General features: G+C 43.6%; 1 protein-coding gene across 3 annotated transcripts in view; it reads left to right on the top strand.

Annotated features, from left to right (window-relative positions):
- The window catches only part of COPRS (coordinator of PRMT5 and differentiation stimulator), a 421,602-nt gene that overhangs the window by 296,148 nt on the left and 106,173 nt on the right, over positions 1-19,281 (top strand). Inside the window, exon 4 of one of the 3 annotated variants that reach the window (XM_085617190.1) lies at positions 15,376-15,719. The exons of the other annotated variants lie outside the window; for them this stretch is intronic. Within the exon in view, the coding sequence (XP_085473316.1) occupies positions 15,376-15,398 (23 nt within the window). The 3' untranslated portion in view covers positions 15,399-15,719. Of the gene's footprint in view, positions 1-15,375; positions 15,720-19,281 lie in introns of those variants that run through there. 3 annotated transcript variants of the gene reach the window in all.

The raw sequence follows: 19,281 nt of genomic DNA, 5'->3' as shown, positions 1-19,281 counted from the left end.
GTAATAAGCTTGGAAAGCCTTCTGCTAGTCCGCCTCCCTTACAGCCCTGTCCGAGTTGCCCATCTGGAGCTTGGCAATGTGAGACCAAGCGTGTTGGTGTCATAACCTACGGGCGAAGAGAGATCCTACTTTATCCCCTCCCTCATAATACTTTTGTTTGAGAGTGAGCAAGGAGAGCTCGACTTTAATAACCCTTTGCGCCCAAAGTTGGCCCCCCCAGAATAGCCAATTGAAGCTTGGCCCGCAGTCTAGGATGTTGCTGATCAGTGTGCTCAAGTGAGAGAATTTCGTCAGTGAGTTTTGCTTCAAATAGGCTGCCTCCTGAATCCACGTTTGGGTTCTACTGACCTGGTCCACGAGACGCTGTAGCTGCCGGACTTACAAGATTCTTCATTGACACCAACAGGCAGGTCCGACACTACTTCATACTTGTACCCTGGCTCCCTGTTATCCACGGGTGGGGTGGCTCTTGAACCTTCCTGTATCCAACTAGTTTCCTCAGGGACACTTGGGAGGGGTCCTTAAACAGTAATAAACCAACTGTGACTTTCCCTGTGTTATCCAATGGACATATGACCTGGTGTAACACCTCTGTACCCGGGCGCCTGGGAGTTCCTAGCTACCCACCTTAGGTTGTTCCATGCCTCCCTTGGCTCCCTCGTCCATGGGTACCAGTCTTGTTTGGTTACTTACCTCACATCCCAGCTTCTGAAGCATTTCTTTGTTTGTATTGATATCTCAGAGTAGGAGATATACCAAATCGTTCTTAGTGTTATGTTTAATAAATACACAGGTATTTTTTTTATAAGACTGGTGTGGTTATTTCTTGTGTGTAAGCCTACAGACTGACTAATGTGGTAAATGCACCCACTTTATGCCCTCTTGGATAAGCCATAGCTGCTCTCCACAGCTACATTTTGAAAGCTTTGGTTTTCAGGGATCACTACAACCATCACCAAGGGTTGCCTGGACTCAGTGCAGGGTGCTTCACCTATAGGTGTACACCATGTACTGAGCGAGCCTCCTACACGCAACGTACGCCACTCATTAACAATGTAGGCCATAAGAAATTCAAAAACACATCGGATATTTCCAATGATATTTTCAGTCACACTTTTGCTCCTGAGAGCCGAGACCGGACCGTTTTTAGCACCCATGGCTTTCAAATGCACTATGCATGAGTTCCCCTGGGCTATAAAAATAGCCCAGGATTTTTTGCAGCACGATTTTTCGATTCTTCATGATATTGACACTGATATGCTGTCCTACGTAGATGATACTACTTAATGGATGATGAATTAAATCCCTACTTGGCCTGAGTCGATTGCATAATCTTGAGATTTGGTGAACTTGGCTACAAGTTCAACTTAAAGTCTAATATAGCTTTTCTAAGTGTCCTTTTCCTAGGGTATGAACTTACACATGAGTGAAAGTGTTTTGCCCCTCCATGTTTTGAGAAATGTGCACAATTGCAACCGCCAAACACCCTCAAATAATTAATTGCTAGGATTTCAGAATTTTGGCAGAACATACCTGAATTTGCACAGTGCATTAAACCGCTTTATACATTGATATACCCTGATTTTTCCACTGCATGTTGGGCACCAGGACACAGATACACTCAGAGCTTTGCAATCTGACTTACTTGTAGCATGCCACTTACCACAATACCACAAGCCTTGTCCTGAGTATTTTGCCAGGTGCAATTGGATTTACATAGATTACCATTAACGAAGGGGAAACCATGCCTATAGCATATAAATCGCATTTGTATTCCGGAGCAGAAAAGCGTTTTGCTTCTACTGAAAAAATACTGACTGTCGTGCAGATGGTGAACACTGAAGAAAGGCCACTTGCTCAAAGGAAACACATTGTTGTCCTTACTCCCGTGCCAGCCTTATAGATTGTCACCAAAGCTAGTGTTCCTTATGTTAAAGCCCTCCATCCCAGATGGATACAATGGGCTACGTCCTTGACTGCTGTTGATGTGGACTTTGTCTTTGACCCTTCTTTACAGACACAAGAATTTCTGCAATGAGCAGGTTTACTCTTTGCCATCACTTGTTCTACCTCTTGATTAATATAAATGTTATTTACACGGACGGTTCAGCTCAACCTGCTATAGGTTCTAAGCAGCAATATTCAGCCGCATGCGCAATCGTTATTGCTGCTATGTGGACGGCATGTTTCAACCTCATACAACTCACATGCAGTCTTTAGGAGACTGCTCTGCGCAGTTGGCTGAACTGAAGACTTTGCTTCTTGCACTTGAAAATACCCGAATTCCCCACTCTTATTGTGAGATTTTGTTTTTGTATTACATTGTACAGTCCTTAAATGATAATCTTCATTATTGGCAACAAAATGAATTCAGAGATTCAAAGGGTAGAACAATCAAGCATAAACTGCTTTGGGTTAATATGGCAGACATTAAAGATAGTTTTCATGTAATACATACTCTGGGCAATTCTGTTCAAGAAAGAATGAACCGTGACTTAAAGCTGTCCTTAAAGGCTAGAGTATTCGGTACTGGGCATGGTTGGTTCACCCAGCTCTGTGGGGTTCAGTGATCTCTCAACAACCTCCCTAAATGATCTCTGGGTGGGTAAACCCCATACAAAGTACTTTTTGGCATCAAAATGCATGTTCCAGACCTTGACGGTCCAGACATTGTGGTGGATGCAGCAACCTTTGACGTAGATAAACACTGTGCTGTCTTACAAGACCTACAAAAGTTTTGTGGCGCTCAATGAATAAAGCAAACACTAGCTCATGTTTTTTTAACCAGCTGCAGACGCAAAGCCTGTAGTTTCCGGCTGGATACCAAAAATTGGAGATCTTGTTCAAGAGAAGGTAGTGAATAAAAAGGAGTATGACCCATGCTACCATGCTTCTGTGCCGGTCGTTGAAGTCCTGGGTATGAGAACTGTGGTCCTGCCACAGCTTCCTGGTTCTAGAGATAAACGCTTTGTTTCCATTGAACATGTCAAACTGCACCATGTGGCTGATTTTAAATAGTAAGCCACTGGATGTTCTGAGACATTCCTTCACTCCCCGGCTTGGTGGGGGAGGGGAGGCCGAGTACTCGAACGACCGACATAATGACAATTTCTTTTACTGCGTCTTTTACAGCTGAAGTAATTTATACTGTTTTACCGTTGGTGGATCCACCTCTTTTGGATTTTTCGACTCCTGCTATTGAACCCAGGCGTCCGTTTTTTCAACTAAGTACCTCCAGGTATTACATGGTTCAAGATGATTTTTCTTTAGACAGTTTTTCTGTTTTGCATCTGCCTGCAGCACAGTTTTGTTTTTTTATTTCATGGTTGAAACGCACTTATTTAGTCCCGCTTTGGATAGATGTCTAGATCATACTCTCCTTGGTTTTCCTGTTCATGTAGATTGGATTTGTGACGTTTTTCCCTGTTAATCAGTGGCCACAACCTCCCCCAGCATTTTTTTACTCAATTGGTTGAAGGGGTGTTGGCCGCTCATTCTTCAAACATAAACTGAAGAGAGACTTGTCCCTCTTCAACATTTTTTGAGCCGTTTCAGTGACCGATGGGATTGTTTGGGATAAAGTTCCTTTCAATATATTCGGCCCTACAGAGATCCTGCAGATACCATATGTATTCAAAGTTTCTATATGTTATGTAATAGTACCTGGGTTATATTCAGATGATTGGGATGTTGAAACTGTAAACTGTTTACAGAATTGGAAAATTGAACCGGTTTTTTAATCAATTCTGCTAACTATGCTGACATGTTCTGTTATCCCCATTATGGGCATCCTCTCCTACACAAAGCCAGTGGTCAATGTCCACCTTTAAATTGAATACAACGGGAATATTGCCCGACTTCCCCTCAAGGGAGTGCTAAAACGCATAAAGACAAATTCAAGTATTTCACAGGATATGACACTTCAGACCCCATGTCATATTATTTCAAATTGGTCCCTACCCTACCAAGAAAATTCTTACACAGACCAAGATCATATATATAGCTTTGATTGATAACCAGTTAGCGCTTAAAGGCTATGATTACTGCAAAAATACAATTGATTTGAAATCAATTTGGGGAATGAAATCTTGGCAGTTTAAGTTAACGGAAACCTTATTTCAAACCTGCTTAATTCTCACACACATGATTTTCTAGAATGACACCCATGTCTGGAATTGGCAAACATTAAAGAAATGAATGCACCAACAATTTATTCCATTGCCCGCTTTGAAAATTCAACTCAATAGCATGGTGCCGAATGGTACATTCAATTCCACACCTTCAGGCCCTAACGGGTGGTTATTGTGGCTAGAAGACACCAATGGTTGCCATGCTTGTTTTTTCAGCTCCACACATGGGTTCAAATCTAGCAGCACCGATCCTCTCAGTTACAACGTTCTGATATTGTTATTATCTATTCAGTAGGATAATTATGTCAGCAGTGGTTGGAACATTACACACTGTCTTCTGTGAAACAACATCTTTTTCTTCTTTCCAAAGACATAGATTTGTCAGATATTCTTTTTGGTCCCAAATCTCCATGTTATAAAAGATTTATTAATGCTACCTATAATAAATTTCGGAAACTGTCCCAGATGGAAGCTGCCGCACGTTTAAGACAAATTGGCAAAGATACTTAGGATAAAGTGCTTTGTGTTGGTGATAATAGTATTAATACACTGTCCTTTCGTATTTACAATTTGAATAACATTGTGTCATCTGTTATTGATATTAATCAAAGTGATCTGTTAACATTGTATCATGGGCAAAGTCAGCTTAGATCTATTATGCAGTTTGGCTGGACACTTCAAACACTTAAGAATGGGCGTGTACAAAGGCACTATCTAAATTCCAGTAGCCTATTTTTAGCTCTCAATTTAACACGCAAACAACAACTAATGGCAATGAAAGATGCAACCTACACAGTGCTGCTGTCCCAACTCCCAACTGCTGAACAAAGAGGAATTAAAGTGGATTCTGAAAACTGGCACGAGGACTGGACTTCTTTGCTATGAACTCCTTGGATTTACTCATTCCTAAATTTATGTGCACCGACCAGAACACCACGGTCCCCATTCGCCACCCTTCTGACGTTTAAGTGGCAATGCTGCACACCGCCTTGAGGCTTGGACCTTCTTGCTATGAACTCCTTGGATCTTTTCATTCCTAAATTCATGTACACCGTCCAGAACACCACGGTCCACATTCGCCACTCTTCTGATGTATAAGTGGCAATGCTGTGCATAATCGATTGTTTTCGACTCTTAAATGTATATTGTTGTGACACAATTGCTTTCCTAAAAATCCACTTTATTTCCATAACACTTTTGCTTTTAAAAGTTTCTGTCAAATCTTTCTCCATTTTTCGTTCCTTGGCCGCCCTGGCTTTCATCTAGCAAACCCTTGCCTTTTTACTCTCCCAATATGGCGCCCAGATATGCCCACATCTCTCCCCCCATCCACACGGCACTCCTCGGGATCACCTGACCTCCCATATGACCGCCCACATGACTTCATTCTCCTACAACATGACGGCGGTTCACATCCACTTCACAGTCGATCCGGCATTGTCCGAACACGCTGTCCTTCGCATGGCCACGGAATTCGTTTCTCCAATCACTTTGAGGTAAGAATCGCTACTGTATTCACCATGTCCTCACAACTTGATCACTCCAGGGCCCCTGATTCCATTCCTAAAATCCCTTTTTTCCCCTACCAGACGAACCTTTTACCGTGTCCCCCATTCCGGAAATTAATCATCCCAGGTAAGCCCATTACCCTCTCCACCTCTTATTAACACGCCGCTTCCTCCTAACCACCTCATCCCAGCTCCTTTCTCCTTAGGCATTGTACCGCCCAAACGCGTCCTTCTGAATTTTACGAACCCGGTTCCCGCCTAAGACGCGGCGCCTCCGTTACCTTTAGTGATTGCACAAGGTAATTCTCTCCCGCCCTTCCCTTGCGGTGTAATTGCAGCATGCTTTTCATACCACGTCACCTTTCGCCATCTCTTCGCGGCACTGCTTGATAATCTACTCGGCATGCCTCCGCTTCACTATTCATCTCCGCCTCACATTATTTCGACTTGCACAATTTCTTTTCGAACCATGCACATAGTGCTACTCTCTGTGTAATTCCTTGCCTTTGTTTTTACATACCAACCGCTTACGCAGTACTTTCCTAGTTCTCACCTCTTCTCTCGTGTCCTGCAATATTACCTCTCTGGACGTTTCTTGTCCACAAATGCTACTACTGCAAAAGATTTCAAATGTAGATTACCTCCGATCTGACACGATTGTTTTCTATGACGCACTGTGCTTCACCGCCAAAACGTAATATTAACTACTATGTTGGGCTTTTTTTCTCCCCCTTCTCCCTGCATTTTTTCCCCAACTTTTGTATGTTTCGTTGTTTGCCTTATTATTTCATGTAAATTCAGGCATTTAAATATGGGCAATTTTACTGATTAGTCCTGATGATGATCCTAAATCCCCCTGATAAGGATCGAAACGTCGTCGACTTTGTTGTCCACCTTACACATTCAAATATTTGGATATAACGTATTGTGAAGGTGGCACTATTTGTATTAGATGTTTCACTACTGATTATTTTCTAAAACAGAAACATCATTGTAATTGCCTGAATGTGTTCCACATTTGTTTTCCTCACGATATGTAAGTCTCAGGATACAGGCTTGTGTCCCACTAAGACTCTACTTACATTCTTTGGATCACTGCTAACTATTTCTACTTATTAAAGTTGCCGTGTCCGGCTGGACATTGGCTATAATATAGTACCAATCTTGGCTATATTCATTGTATGTTTAACTATTGTTTGCTCTCAGGGACCACTGTTTCCTGTAATACATAACCTCCCAAGGTCCCTGTCGAATTCCTTTGGGTGCCCTTGTCCCCTTTTTACATACGTTAGAGAAGTTAGAACAACTTCAGCTGTGTGGTCAATACACAACGTTATCTCTTTACCTATTTCGACATTTCTTTTTGCAGCTTGCATGAAACATTTTCCTGTTGGTAGACATGAACCCCTCGGAAGGAGCTTTATTCATGAGTTGTGGTCAGTTCCCTTCTCCTGTCGTTGTGAACGTGCCAATAAGGACGTTTTCCTTACTTGAGAGGAATGCAACTCTTCTGTTGGACATTAAACCGTTTACAAACATGTTAAAATCCACGGCGCATGTAATGCCTCAGTGCCATATTGGGCCTGTTATTTAAATGGAATACCAGTTCCCGCAATTCTTCCACTTATTACGGACCTTTCAAATGGAAGCTATTTACTGCTTAGTGATCAAGATTGTTGTGGTATGCGAGCGGGAGTTCCCTGCACTTTGTCCTTTTGCCAGCTCGTCACTTGTTGCAAAAACATCCTATTCTCCCCCATGCATGGGATTGTAAATGGCTCATTGTGGCCTTCAATTTCAACTTTGAAGACAGATTTCAACAAGCTAAACAGACTCAAGCTAAACAGACTCAAAGCACTACTGCTTCAAAAAGAGGTAGCGACCACATCTGCCTGCAAAACCTTCGAACTGCAGGTGGCTAGAACTTCTAGTGAAATAATAATTGTTAAACGCCAATCTTTCCCCGCATTTCGGGGAATTAGTGCACCAAATTTTTAAGGCCTCCAGCACTGCAGGGTTCGCACACTTTTTTAAAGTTGTCGACTCCAGCCTTGTCAGTTCCTTCCAAAGTGTCTTTGCAATAATACCGGCTTTTATTCATTCTATTTGTATCTAGTGTATTCTAAGCATTTCTGTTGCTGCATACTCATCCTATTTCTGCTTCTTCGCAATGGATGTTCCTTTTGTGAACCCTCTGGAACTACAACCGCTACAACACTATCGGGAGCACATGTCTCCGTTTTTGGGGATATTTTTACTAGAAGAGCTGGATCTTGATTGGTCCTTAACATTCCTGTCTGCTTTACCTGCACACAGCCTATGTTCCACTGCCTCTGGTGCCCCTTTAAATGGCCACTGGATAGTTTCCTGGCTTCGTTGAAACCGGCTGCCATGGCCATTGAACTCCTAAAGAGTCCCTTAGCGACCCCTGTTCAGGACTGCCCCTTAGGTTTGCAACCTCTCCACAATGCACGGTTTGAAACACTCACCTTCGAGGAAATATGCACATCGCCACATGGATCACGGAATACAAGCTCTACTAACACGGATGCAGCTTGCCCGGTGACTATTGTAACACCAGCTAAGACCGAGGATCATGTCTTTTCTTTGGAACTTGTGACTTGGGCTGTTAACCAATCATCTTTTGTGGAGTTTGATTCCTTTATGGAGTCCCTAGCCTTTGAATTTGCGAGTCACACAATGGATTCCTCTGAAGCATCATAATTTGACTATATTTTCTAAATTAGTCACATTCTTAAATATTTTAAGTGTAATTGTATGGATCAAGCTTTGAGTTTGTTTATCTTTCTATTCCATTTATATTTTTAGTGCTTTTTCTTGCTGTTATCCTGACCAAAGAGAGAGTGTTTGTTTTTCATATGGCCCATTGTCGTTTTCCCTATGTTAGCCTAATCATGACGCTTTGGTTCTGCGCATGGTACTAAATATCGCGCTTGCCTTTGTGCCACATAATATGTGCACACGTAACCAGCACGCTTTTGGATTTCATTATTTTCCTGGGATTTAGTCTCAACAGCCTAGGTGAGGTCAAACAACATTGCCCCATGTTATTCTCTCTCGTTAGACACTAGCACCTAGACATAATAAAGGAATGCAGCAGCTGTTTTTAATGCACATATCTTGTCATTTAACGGAGGACATTGTTCTGGAAAAACACACAAAGCGAAGGTCCTGATACAAGAGTGCTGCACCAGCTGTGATGTAGAGCATCCACCTATGTATGCTAAGGTATGGTGTCCTCCACTAAACCCAGAGATCTTTAATATATAACCACGTAGCTTCAGTAGTACGTTGGGGGTTAGGCAAATCTGTCAGGTAACATGACAGGGCTTCTTATGGTATATTGTTTATTAACCATGCTGATATCATCGACATGTATTTGCTTTCTAATTGTGGTGCAAGTATGAGTAAGAGAGCGAAAGGGTGTGTCCTGTTACCTCGATCACTGAGAGGATCGAGAGTGTTCTGTTCTTGGGTGCCAAATTTCTTGACTCTCTGGAAAGGTTAGAAAGGCAAGTGAGGCACTATAGCTAGGCGGACTTGGGCTCATAGATACTGATGTGGTATGTGACTCAGTCCCTACAGGCTGATGTTTTGTGGTCCCAAGCATAGTTCTGTTTCTGAGCAGAATCCCTGCAATGCATGGATGAGATCTATAAGGCTCTCTGGGTATGTGCAGGCATCCCTTATAGATGAGCCTTTCGGTGGATCTTTCTGTTTGGTGAGAAGGCCGATTCTGCCCTGGAACTCTTTGAAGAGAGCAGGCTATAGTGCATTCTTTGGACCTATCAACCCCTGTCACACAGTTACCTCAGCAATTCTGTCCCTTTCCGGATTACCTACTCCAGGGCCTTTGCATACAGGCAGCACCAGTCCCACCGCAACTCTGTGCCACCACAGCAGATCTTCCATTCTTTATGGGTATGGGTTTCAGGGAGCCAGCATACAGATCATTAGGGGCAGAGACCTTCCCAGTACCTCACCGCTGCACCACGAGCTTCCCAGCTGCTTCAGTTTGCCCTTGTTGATACACACCACTGTTTGAGACCGGATTAGACATTTTCTCCCAGGGTGGCAGTGTCTTTCACATGCAACAGGTGGGGCCTCCAGATCGACCAGCATGGTTATGCCTTTTCTTTTCTTTCAGACCCACCACACCTACCTCCCACATCAGAGTAGCTTCCAGAGGGGCACCTTTCCTTCTTGCTGCAAGAGGTGCAGGCTCTACTGGCCAAAGGGGTAATCTGTCACTCCACAGGCTGAATACAGTGCTTGTTGTTATGTATATCGAATTTCTGGTTCTTTACAGGACATATTTATTATGTCCTTTTTCTGAACCCCTGGAAGTCCACCACTCCAGAGGATAGGCTTTTGATGAATGCGTGTCTTGACCGAGGTCTTGTGAGAACTAAAGAGTGGCAGGAATTTTTTGTGTCGCTACTATTACATTGGTCAAACTTATGAGCGTTGCTTGGCTTCTATCCCCTTGATAGAGAGTGATCTGCGTCCAGCATTTAGTTTTTCAATTTGTTTTTGCCATTCACAACATTTCCGCTATCTTCACAAACCCTAAAGAATCAAGCTACATGGACCTCTTATGTTTTTGTCCGCATCTTTGATCCTGCACTGGTAAAGAAAGAATCAAAGAGCAATTTGTACTTTGGACGGGTCAGAAAGTCATTATCAGGTTCAAGTCAATGATGAAGGAAGACTCTGAAAATGAAAGGTTGGTGAACAAGACAAGAGACCGCCCTAATTGCTGCCTCAGAAAACATCAGGACCTTCCTGGACAGGGCAGAGACCTTTGCCCTGTTCCTCCTCGACCTCTTTGCTGTATTTGACATTGTGTCCCACCACACGCTCCTGCACGGTCCCCACCAAATCTGGATCCAAGGCATATCCCTTCAATGGGTCTCCTCCTTCCTCTCCGGACGAACTCAAAGTGTCCACCTCCCATCTTTTCCCTCAGGACCAAAAAAACATATGTGGCTTTCCACAAGAATCCTCTCTAATCCCAACCCTTTTCAACACTTACATGGCACCTCTGGCAACCCTGGTCTGATCCCATGGCTTGAACATAATCTCCTACGCGGATGACACTCTTCTCCTCCTCTCACTCTCCTCCGACCAGACTAATACCAAACCAAACTTCCCCAGGTACATGACCAACATTGCAAGCTAGATGCAAAATAGGTGCCACAAACTCAACACAGACAAAACAGAAATACTCCTCTTGAGGAGCAACAACTCCCTGTGGTCAATGGAACTCCTGGTGACCAATGCAAGAAACCACTGAATAATACTCAACAGTAAACTCTCAATGAGGAAGCAGTTCAACGCTGTCTTATCCTCCTGCTTTCTTACCCTCCCCCTGCTCAGAAAAATCTTCAAATGGCTCACCCTCGACATCAGACGAATCTCACCCAGGCCCTCGTCACCAGCCACCTGGACTATGGCAACTACTTCTACGTTGGAATTACTGGTGAACTACTAAACAGACTCCAGACCATCCAGAACTCAGCAGCCAGGCTTCTTCTCGACCTTCCAAGGCAGACCCACACCTACCTCAAAGCTCTACACTGACTCCCCATCAGCAAACAATGCCAGTTCAAACTGCTCACCAACACCTACAAAGCCCTTCACTACAAAGTCCCTGCCTATCTCACCCACAGGGTGAACTTCCACCAACCTATACACAATCTTCGTTCCTCATCCATCGCCTTCTGTCACCTGGCCACCAAGTCCTGGAACTTGCTCCACCTCCGCTCATCACCCACCCTGTTGGAATTCAGGAAGGATCTAAAGACCTGGCTCTTCGATTAATCCATCCCAGCATCTCCCCAGTGCATAGATACCCTCAAGGGTGATAAGCAGCGCTCTACATATCCTATTTGAATTGAATTGAGTCAAATTATGGCCTTGAAACGATTTGTTCTGTCGGGAACAATCCAGAGGGACTCAGTCGGGACAACCATTGCAATTGGACAGCAATGCTGCTTGCAAGGATTAAATATATATATTTTCTTTTTTTGTATCCAGACGCACTGCTTTGATGTGACAGCGGCGATGCAGACGCTGCATCGATTCCACAGCCGCCGACCAGGTTCTGCATTAGAGTCTGAGCGGGTGTAATGGACATCGGTGACGAGGTGCTCTGGACTGCCGCTGTGGCGATTTTCTGACATGCTGCAACAGCGAGCTCGGGCCAGTGGTGAAAGCTGTGGTCAATGCGCCAATCGAGAACCACACTTTGGTGCGGGCAGCAGCGATATAGGGAGAAAACGGGTGCTGGGATTCGATGCTTGGATTTTCTCTTTAGATCACCTGGTGACACTTCCAAGGGCCCAGGAAGTAGATTTGGCACCGCTTGGTAAGTCAGGACTCTTAGCAGCAGAGCCTAAACACTGGGATGCGAAGTCTTTGATGACTCTGAGACTTCTTATCAAAGCCCTTGGAAGCAGGATGTAGAAAGAAAAATTCAGTCCTTTCACTCCTAGAACAGATGCAGCAAGCAGCAGGCTAGCACAGGACAGCAAAGCAATAGGCAGATTGGCAGTTCTGGCAGAATGTCCTCAGTCCGGAAGTTTTCTGGTTTTGGGGTGTCAGAGGTTCGATACTTATGCCCCTTTCTGCCCTTGAAAAAGCCAAGGATAGTCTTTGAAGTGCAAAAGACCCTGCCTTTCCCTGACCTGGCTCTAGACACACTACAAGGAGGTGGAGACAGCTTTGTTTGAGGAGAGGCACAACCCTACTCTGATGTCCCTGACAACTCCTCCCACCACTCTAGCTCAGGAAGGTTCATCAGCCTAGTGATGGGTCATCAGGATATGTAAGGCACACCTCATCTCCCTTTGTGTGACTGTGTAGAGTGAATGCAGAAGAGCCCAACTGCCAGCCACCCCAGACGTGTATTATACAGACAGGCAGAGGCACAGAACGGTTAAGCAGGAAAATGTCTACATTGGCAAGACTAATAAAGAATTGAGACAACAAATCATCCAGCATAATTCACGCATCAAAACGAACACTCTAACGGCACCAATGGTCAACTATTTTAACCAAATAGGTCACACAGCGAAAGAATTCCACTGGACCATTCTAAGTGCTATTCAAGCAGATCCCAGAGGTGGAGATATTGACAACAAGCTAACTCTCAAAGAAGCGTATTTGAATATGAGATTCCACACGGTATTAAGAGGTCTGAATTAAAATGTCTGAAACAAACAGATTATTGCCAAGCCCAGATTCCACCTTTAATTCACACTCGGTCTCTTGTGCCTTTAACGTTCTTCAAAAGACATTGCTTCATTTTATTTTTTAAACAATTTTTATTGAGTTTTCCAAAACAGCGTACATTGACATTGTATTGTCCATTGGCACGATTATCATAAATTCACATTGTAATTTAACCAGTCCATCAGGGGCTTGAGAGGGTACATTCTTAGTGAGATTAGCTATTAGTTTCCATGTTGTGTCCGTGCCATGTCGTGGTGTGTCTTGCTATAGCTATAATAGGAGTCATGTCTCTTGTTCAGTGTTTGGTCTCCGTAACTACTGGCTTGCGTAACAAACTAGGGTGGGAAACTGGGGTAATTGCGGCAAGGTGAATGGGGTCATATTCATCTGTGGGCGTCCGGAAGTAGGAGAATTATATTGTTGTGTGTATTGTTGGGGGATGGGGTGTGAGGGGGCCAGCTGCAGGTTATGGTGAAGGCAGAGGGTTGAAAAGTTGTAGCATTCCTCCCCACCCCCAGGATTCACCGGAGGAGGGTGGGAGATGGACCTCCGCAGCCGCTGGCACACGCACCCAAGTGTTACGTCGGCCTGAAATCTGGGTGAGAAGTCGGTGACAACAAACGATTTGGAGCACAATGCTTGGCGTATCGTGATTAGTGAGGTAAAAACATGGTGTACGTGTTCCACCCTAGGTGAGGTGAGTTAGCACATTCTTATTGCAAGGGTAGTTCTGGCAACAGACAGAAGAGTGCAAACTCTGATGTCCTCGGCTGCAGGAGGCAACAGTTAGCTATTAAAAGTCAATCACTCACACCCTCGCATGCCCTGTACAACAGTACAAGCTTGAGCATTTGACTAGGAAGCGGGAGGTCAAGGGATGGCAGAGAGCTGGCTGGCACTGCCGCTGTTGCAGCAGACATAGGGATGGCAGGTGGCACAAGCATTCCAAGGGCAGGTGTGTGAGGGGAAATAAGAGTCAGAGAAAGGAGGTACACTAACCAAGAGGAGAGGCAGGAGTCAGGAGCGAGATGGAAGTGGGCAGGAGCTTCGTGTCTGACTATTTGTCTGCATTATAAAAGTGCAGTACGACAATAATGTTACGCGCCACCACTTTCAAACGTCACCAGCTGCCACTGGGCAGAGGGAAGCAAGGCTCTCCTGTAGCAAGGCGCTGACAGGTATGCGCGCTTCGCGCCGATCTATTCCATCCCATGGAGGCTATGCCAGGTCATTAGTTATCTCTGTGTCTGAGGGTTTTAAAAGATATTGCTTCATCTGCAAGTTTTTGACAAATTATACTGCTTCCCGGTCTGTGGTCCATTTCAGGTTTTCAGAGTGTATAAAGTTTTTATACACTACATAATACACTTTGTTTAGAAAATTCAAAACCATGCCTGAATGTACGAAGAACATGTTAAAACAAACATCTTGAGCTTCTGCCAAGTCAAAAGAATCATGAATTGTATGCTAAGAAAGGTTTTGGTCACAATACACTACGTCTCCCAGTATTCTTGGGCAGGTCCGGCCCCTGAGAGAAACGCCTAGTTTAAAAAAAAAAAAAAAGATCAAAAGGAATGCGCTAATCTTTGGCCGGCCTGGAGCCTTAGCAGCATGAGCGCAATGTTATGTTTCTATGCGCCTTTGTTAAAAATCAACAAGATTTGGTCCAGCTCGTGCACGTTCTTGAAACATGTCAAACAAAATGGAACACTTAGAATGAACAGCTCATTTATACGTCAAAGGCGGATGCAAAGGAATAGCAATAGCTGCACGAAAGACAGCGCTATACTGTCACATGAAGGTCTCGGCAACAAGGTGCCTCAAACATTATTAGCATGCCTAAACAGCCAGCCCCGAATGCGAGCATTTTTCCAAGTTGTAATTTTTTCATTGATTTCAAAAACGTGATTGAAAAAGCAACAAATGAAATAAGTCTGTTCCGTTTTTTCCAGAAAGGAATCAGACTGGGCTCCTGAATCTGCTACCGGACACAAAAATCAAAGAAACACAAAGATAAACTTGAAACTGAAGAATTGCGAACCATCACAAACATTGTGTTTCACTACCAACTCACTCCAAAAAAATCTAATGTATTGAAGTTTATTCCTTTACTTCTTTTCAGAAAATTTTAAAAAAATCCTTATAAGCTTCTCTTGCCCTCTTCATTTGGTGTACGAGTGTAAACCTCGATAACCCAAGGTACATTAATTTCTATAAGTAGTCTAGAAGCAGCCTATTCAATTATTTGATATTGCATTGATGTGTATCCATGATCCATGTGTCCCCTTACAGTACCAACATTTCAAACCAGAGGCACTTGATTGATCATGCATTCAATGAGCTACAGTTAAGATGGACCTCAATCTGAGTCCTTGCCATTTTTCGTGCCCTATAGGTAAATATATGATAACCATGCTATACTAAAGAAACTGGAGTGTGCTGATCACTTAGTTTAAAAGTCTTTCCCTTTACCCTTACAGAACTCAACAAACCTTTGTCCTGAAGAGAACCTGCAAAGACGTCTTGGGTTCGAAACGCGTAGATCAGGATCAATGGGGGAGCCCAGTTCAATGAGTATCAATATGGATGTTTAAGATTGATTTGTTCAAAAGCAATTATTTGTAAGCCCGTAATAGATACATCTGGACCCTCTTAATGTCCTAGCACCAAGAGCGTTTTCTGTGAATGTTTTGCTCTTGTTTTACAAGTTTTGGATTGGTGTAGACTGAATTTTAGCAAACTTATGTATTTATTCTGAGTTACAATATTTTTTGTTTCAGTATCTTTTCAACACTTTGCTCATGGTTTTTCACACATTATTCACTGTACATCCATTGAATTAAATGTGGATTTTCTTTTCTTTCACCACACCAATTGTGAAAGTTTGAAATGTTTTTTTCAAATACTACTAAAGTAATTTGAGGTCATGTTTATTGAGTAAGATGTACCTCATGCATAAGTAAAGATGAGTTTGAATCTCACAACCACCTGATGTTGTATTGTGTTTACACTTTCTAAAAGTGGCATTTTCAAACATGCAATTTAAAAAACAACTTCATGAAAAGATGTATTTTTAAATTGTGAGTTTAGAGACCCCAAAGCTCTATCTGCTGCCAATGTGGAATTACACTTAAAATATAGTTCAAGGCAATTCCCATGTTACCCTACGAGGGAGATAGTCCTTGCAATAGTGACAAAAAAGGTCTGAGACATGTTTTCAGGACTACTCATGTGCGTGGCACGATCAGTGCTACTGGCCCACTAGTAGCATTTGATTTACAGGCCCTGGGCACATCTGGAGCACTTTACTAGGGACCTACTTGTAAATCAAGTATACCAATTGTGGATAAACCAATCGCCAATAAAAAATTATACAGGGAGCACTTGCACTTTAGCACTGGTCAGCATGGGCAAAGTCCCTCAAACCAGCAAAAACTAAATGCAACATACAGACAAAAACAGGTGGTCAGAAGCAGAAAGAGGAACTCCCGCCAAAAGATGCCTGGTCTAACACTGGTGAATAATATTAGTTTCCGCGTAAACCTGTTGTTCAGGGGAGTGGAACTTGGTCTTAACACCATCAAGAAAGTGCTGACGTCTGATTTGGATTGTTATTCCAGCTATTTCCTTCCGAAGAAGGACAGAGGCCGTTGTCCTGTTTTAGATCTTTGGTTGCTGAATGCCTTTCTACGGAGGGACAAATTAAAAATGCTTAGCCTGGCTCAAGTTCTATCTGCCCTGGATCCAGGCAACTGGATAGTTGCCCTGGACCTACACATTGTGTACTTTGCTGTTCCCTTACTGCACTTCCATAGGTGCTATCTGCAGTTCCAGGTCAAAGAGAAACATTTTCAGTTTGCCATGCTACCCTTCGGCCTTACCAGTGCCCTTTGGGTGTTGATGAAAGTGATGGTAGCCTACCATCTTCGGAGGTTGGGGATACCACTTTTCCCCTACCTCGATGACTGGCTGTGGAAAGCAGTCATGCCACAGTCAGTTGTATACCACCTCCGTACAAAAGTGAGCCTCTTGATGATGTTGGTGTTCTAGATCAATAAGCCAAAGTCACACTTGTCTCTTTCACAGAAGCTCTACTTTATAGTAGCTGTTTTGGAAACGGTGCAGTTCAGGGCTTTTCCTCCACTGCAGTGAGTCAGAGACATTCAGGCGCTGACCCTGAAGTTTAAGCCTCGGTCCTGGATCTCAGTGAGAGACATTTGTGAGACTTCTTGGTCTGTTAGGTTCCTGCATCTTGCTTGGTGGCATAGTCAAGTGGCATATGTGGGCTCTGCAGTGGAATCTGAAGTCACAGTGAGTACAACACAAAGGAACCCTGTTGAATGTCGTCCAGGTTTCGGAGAAATCTGCTGTGGTAGCTGCTCGACTGCAACCTGACTAGTGTGAGAACCATATCACTTTCCTACCTAGAGGGGTTGTGATGATGGATGCTTAAGTGCTGGGTTGGAAAGGTGGAGTTCAGAGGCCCTTGGTTTCTGACGGAAGCCTAACTTCCACATCAGTCTGTTGGAGCTGCGGTCCATTTGCTTGGTGCTGAAAGCCTTACCGATTTCATCAAGGGAAGGCTAGTGCAAGTACTCACACACAACGCCTCCATGTGGTACTGCTACAAGCAAGGTGCAGTGGGGCCCTGGGTTCAGTGCCAGGAGGCCTATAGGACATAGGTCTTCAATCTGTGGGGCTAGGCCCCCATGGGGGCTGTGGAGTGCTGGGAAGAGAGGCACTCGTCCCACAGCCTCTCTAGTGCCTGCAATCCAAAACGTTTGCTTTCGTTTAGGAAAAAGACTACTGTCCCAGGGCTGCTAATTTCGATCGTTAAAATGCTTCCGCTGAAGTTTCATTAATTTAGTCTCCTCTGCTGTGAAAATCTTTCATGCCAGGGTACCCGCTTACCTAAATGAAATGCAAATGTGCGCTATTTGTTAATCTGCAAGTGTAACTGGTGCTTGGGAGCCGGTTTTGGTGTTAATTGATGGAATCACTCCAAACTTTATTACAAATAATTTTTTTTTTTGAGTGGTAGTGGAAAGAGTTAACAACGTTACTGTGAAGTGCATGCTTTTAATCGTAACTGTTTTTTACACAGCCCTTAGTACCACTAAGGAGGTGTTGAAGGGATAGTTATGCAAAAAATAAATTGCATTACATATGCTATGGTATTACTAAAATCTACATTCAGGTAGCACCATTTTATCGTAAAACTATTTGCAAATTTTGTATCAGTCTGTTATACTGTGTGTAATGCAAGTATAAAATAACGACTTGCGTATTCACAGTGCTTTCTGTCACAGGATGTGACCTCGTAGCACTAAAAATATACAAGTCACTATTCTCCACTGCACCGACCAAGATTTATTTCTGTGGCTCTCTGGTTACACACAGACCTCTGCAGTGCATTAACTAATAGAGGTTTAATAATGTACTACAGTGCATTTCCCACGGAGTAACAACTTTTTAAAATGTATTTTTCATTTACACTGCCCATTATTTTATATGTAGCTACCTGAGGGTGAAAGACTTGAAAACATACAGAGTATTTTGGAGCTTATTAATGAGAAGCTGGTGCCGCAAAAGCATCAATTTTTGTTTTTTACACTCTGGCGGCTCAATCACACCCAAGAGGTGGCGTAAAGTTACCCTGCATGGCTTTGTAGGCTTTGTATGGCCTTATAGATCTGGAGTAAGGCAAAGCAGGGAAAGTCAGTGCGTTGCCTTACTCTGTACCAAGGAGGCGTTTCATGGGCGTTGTGTGGGAGTTTCCACGCAACACCCATGGATTTTGATGCTGCCCCAGATTTACAAAATCACTTAAACCTGGGGCAATGCCAAGAACCTACGGCTCCCCAGCGGTGGCATAACAAGGAGAAATGTCTTAATTTCTCCTTGTTTTTTCCTCTTTCCATGTGTGCTGCTCTGCAGGTCACATAGAAAAAGAAAAACTCCTCTTGGGATTGTTTAAGTGGAGGAAGTAAAGGAAGGAGGCCTTTTTTGCACAAAAACAATCCTACCTATGTTGGTGCTAGGCAGCAATTTGTGCACTACCGCAAGGGAAAAGGGCAGGCATGCGCAGTATTTCATAAATACGATGCATTCCCTCCCTTTCATCTTGCGGCGCTGCCCTAAGCCAATTCCTTATAAATGAGACCCTTTGTTTTTAGCTACACCTTTGATCACGCCCCCACTCTCACTGATCTTAGGTTTGCTAAACACTGTTTAATATTATTTCCCCACTGTAAAAATGTGGGAATTGGGGGAGTTTATGGTTGTCGATTAGGAATACCAGGTTCTCAAACTTTTTGTCAGGTGTTCTTGCGCCTAAAAAAATTTGACAAGGGGTTCTCAGCATCAAAAAGTTTGAAGACCTCTGC

The sequence above is a fragment of the Triturus cristatus genome, chromosome 7 (genome assembly GCF_964204655.1).
Source record: "Triturus cristatus chromosome 7, aTriCri1.1, whole genome shotgun sequence".
Classification (NCBI taxonomy): domain Eukaryota; kingdom Metazoa; phylum Chordata; class Amphibia; order Caudata; family Salamandridae; genus Triturus; species Triturus cristatus.
The sequence above is the reverse complement of the archived record's forward strand: the minus strand, read 5'-3'. Positions and strand labels throughout refer to the sequence as shown.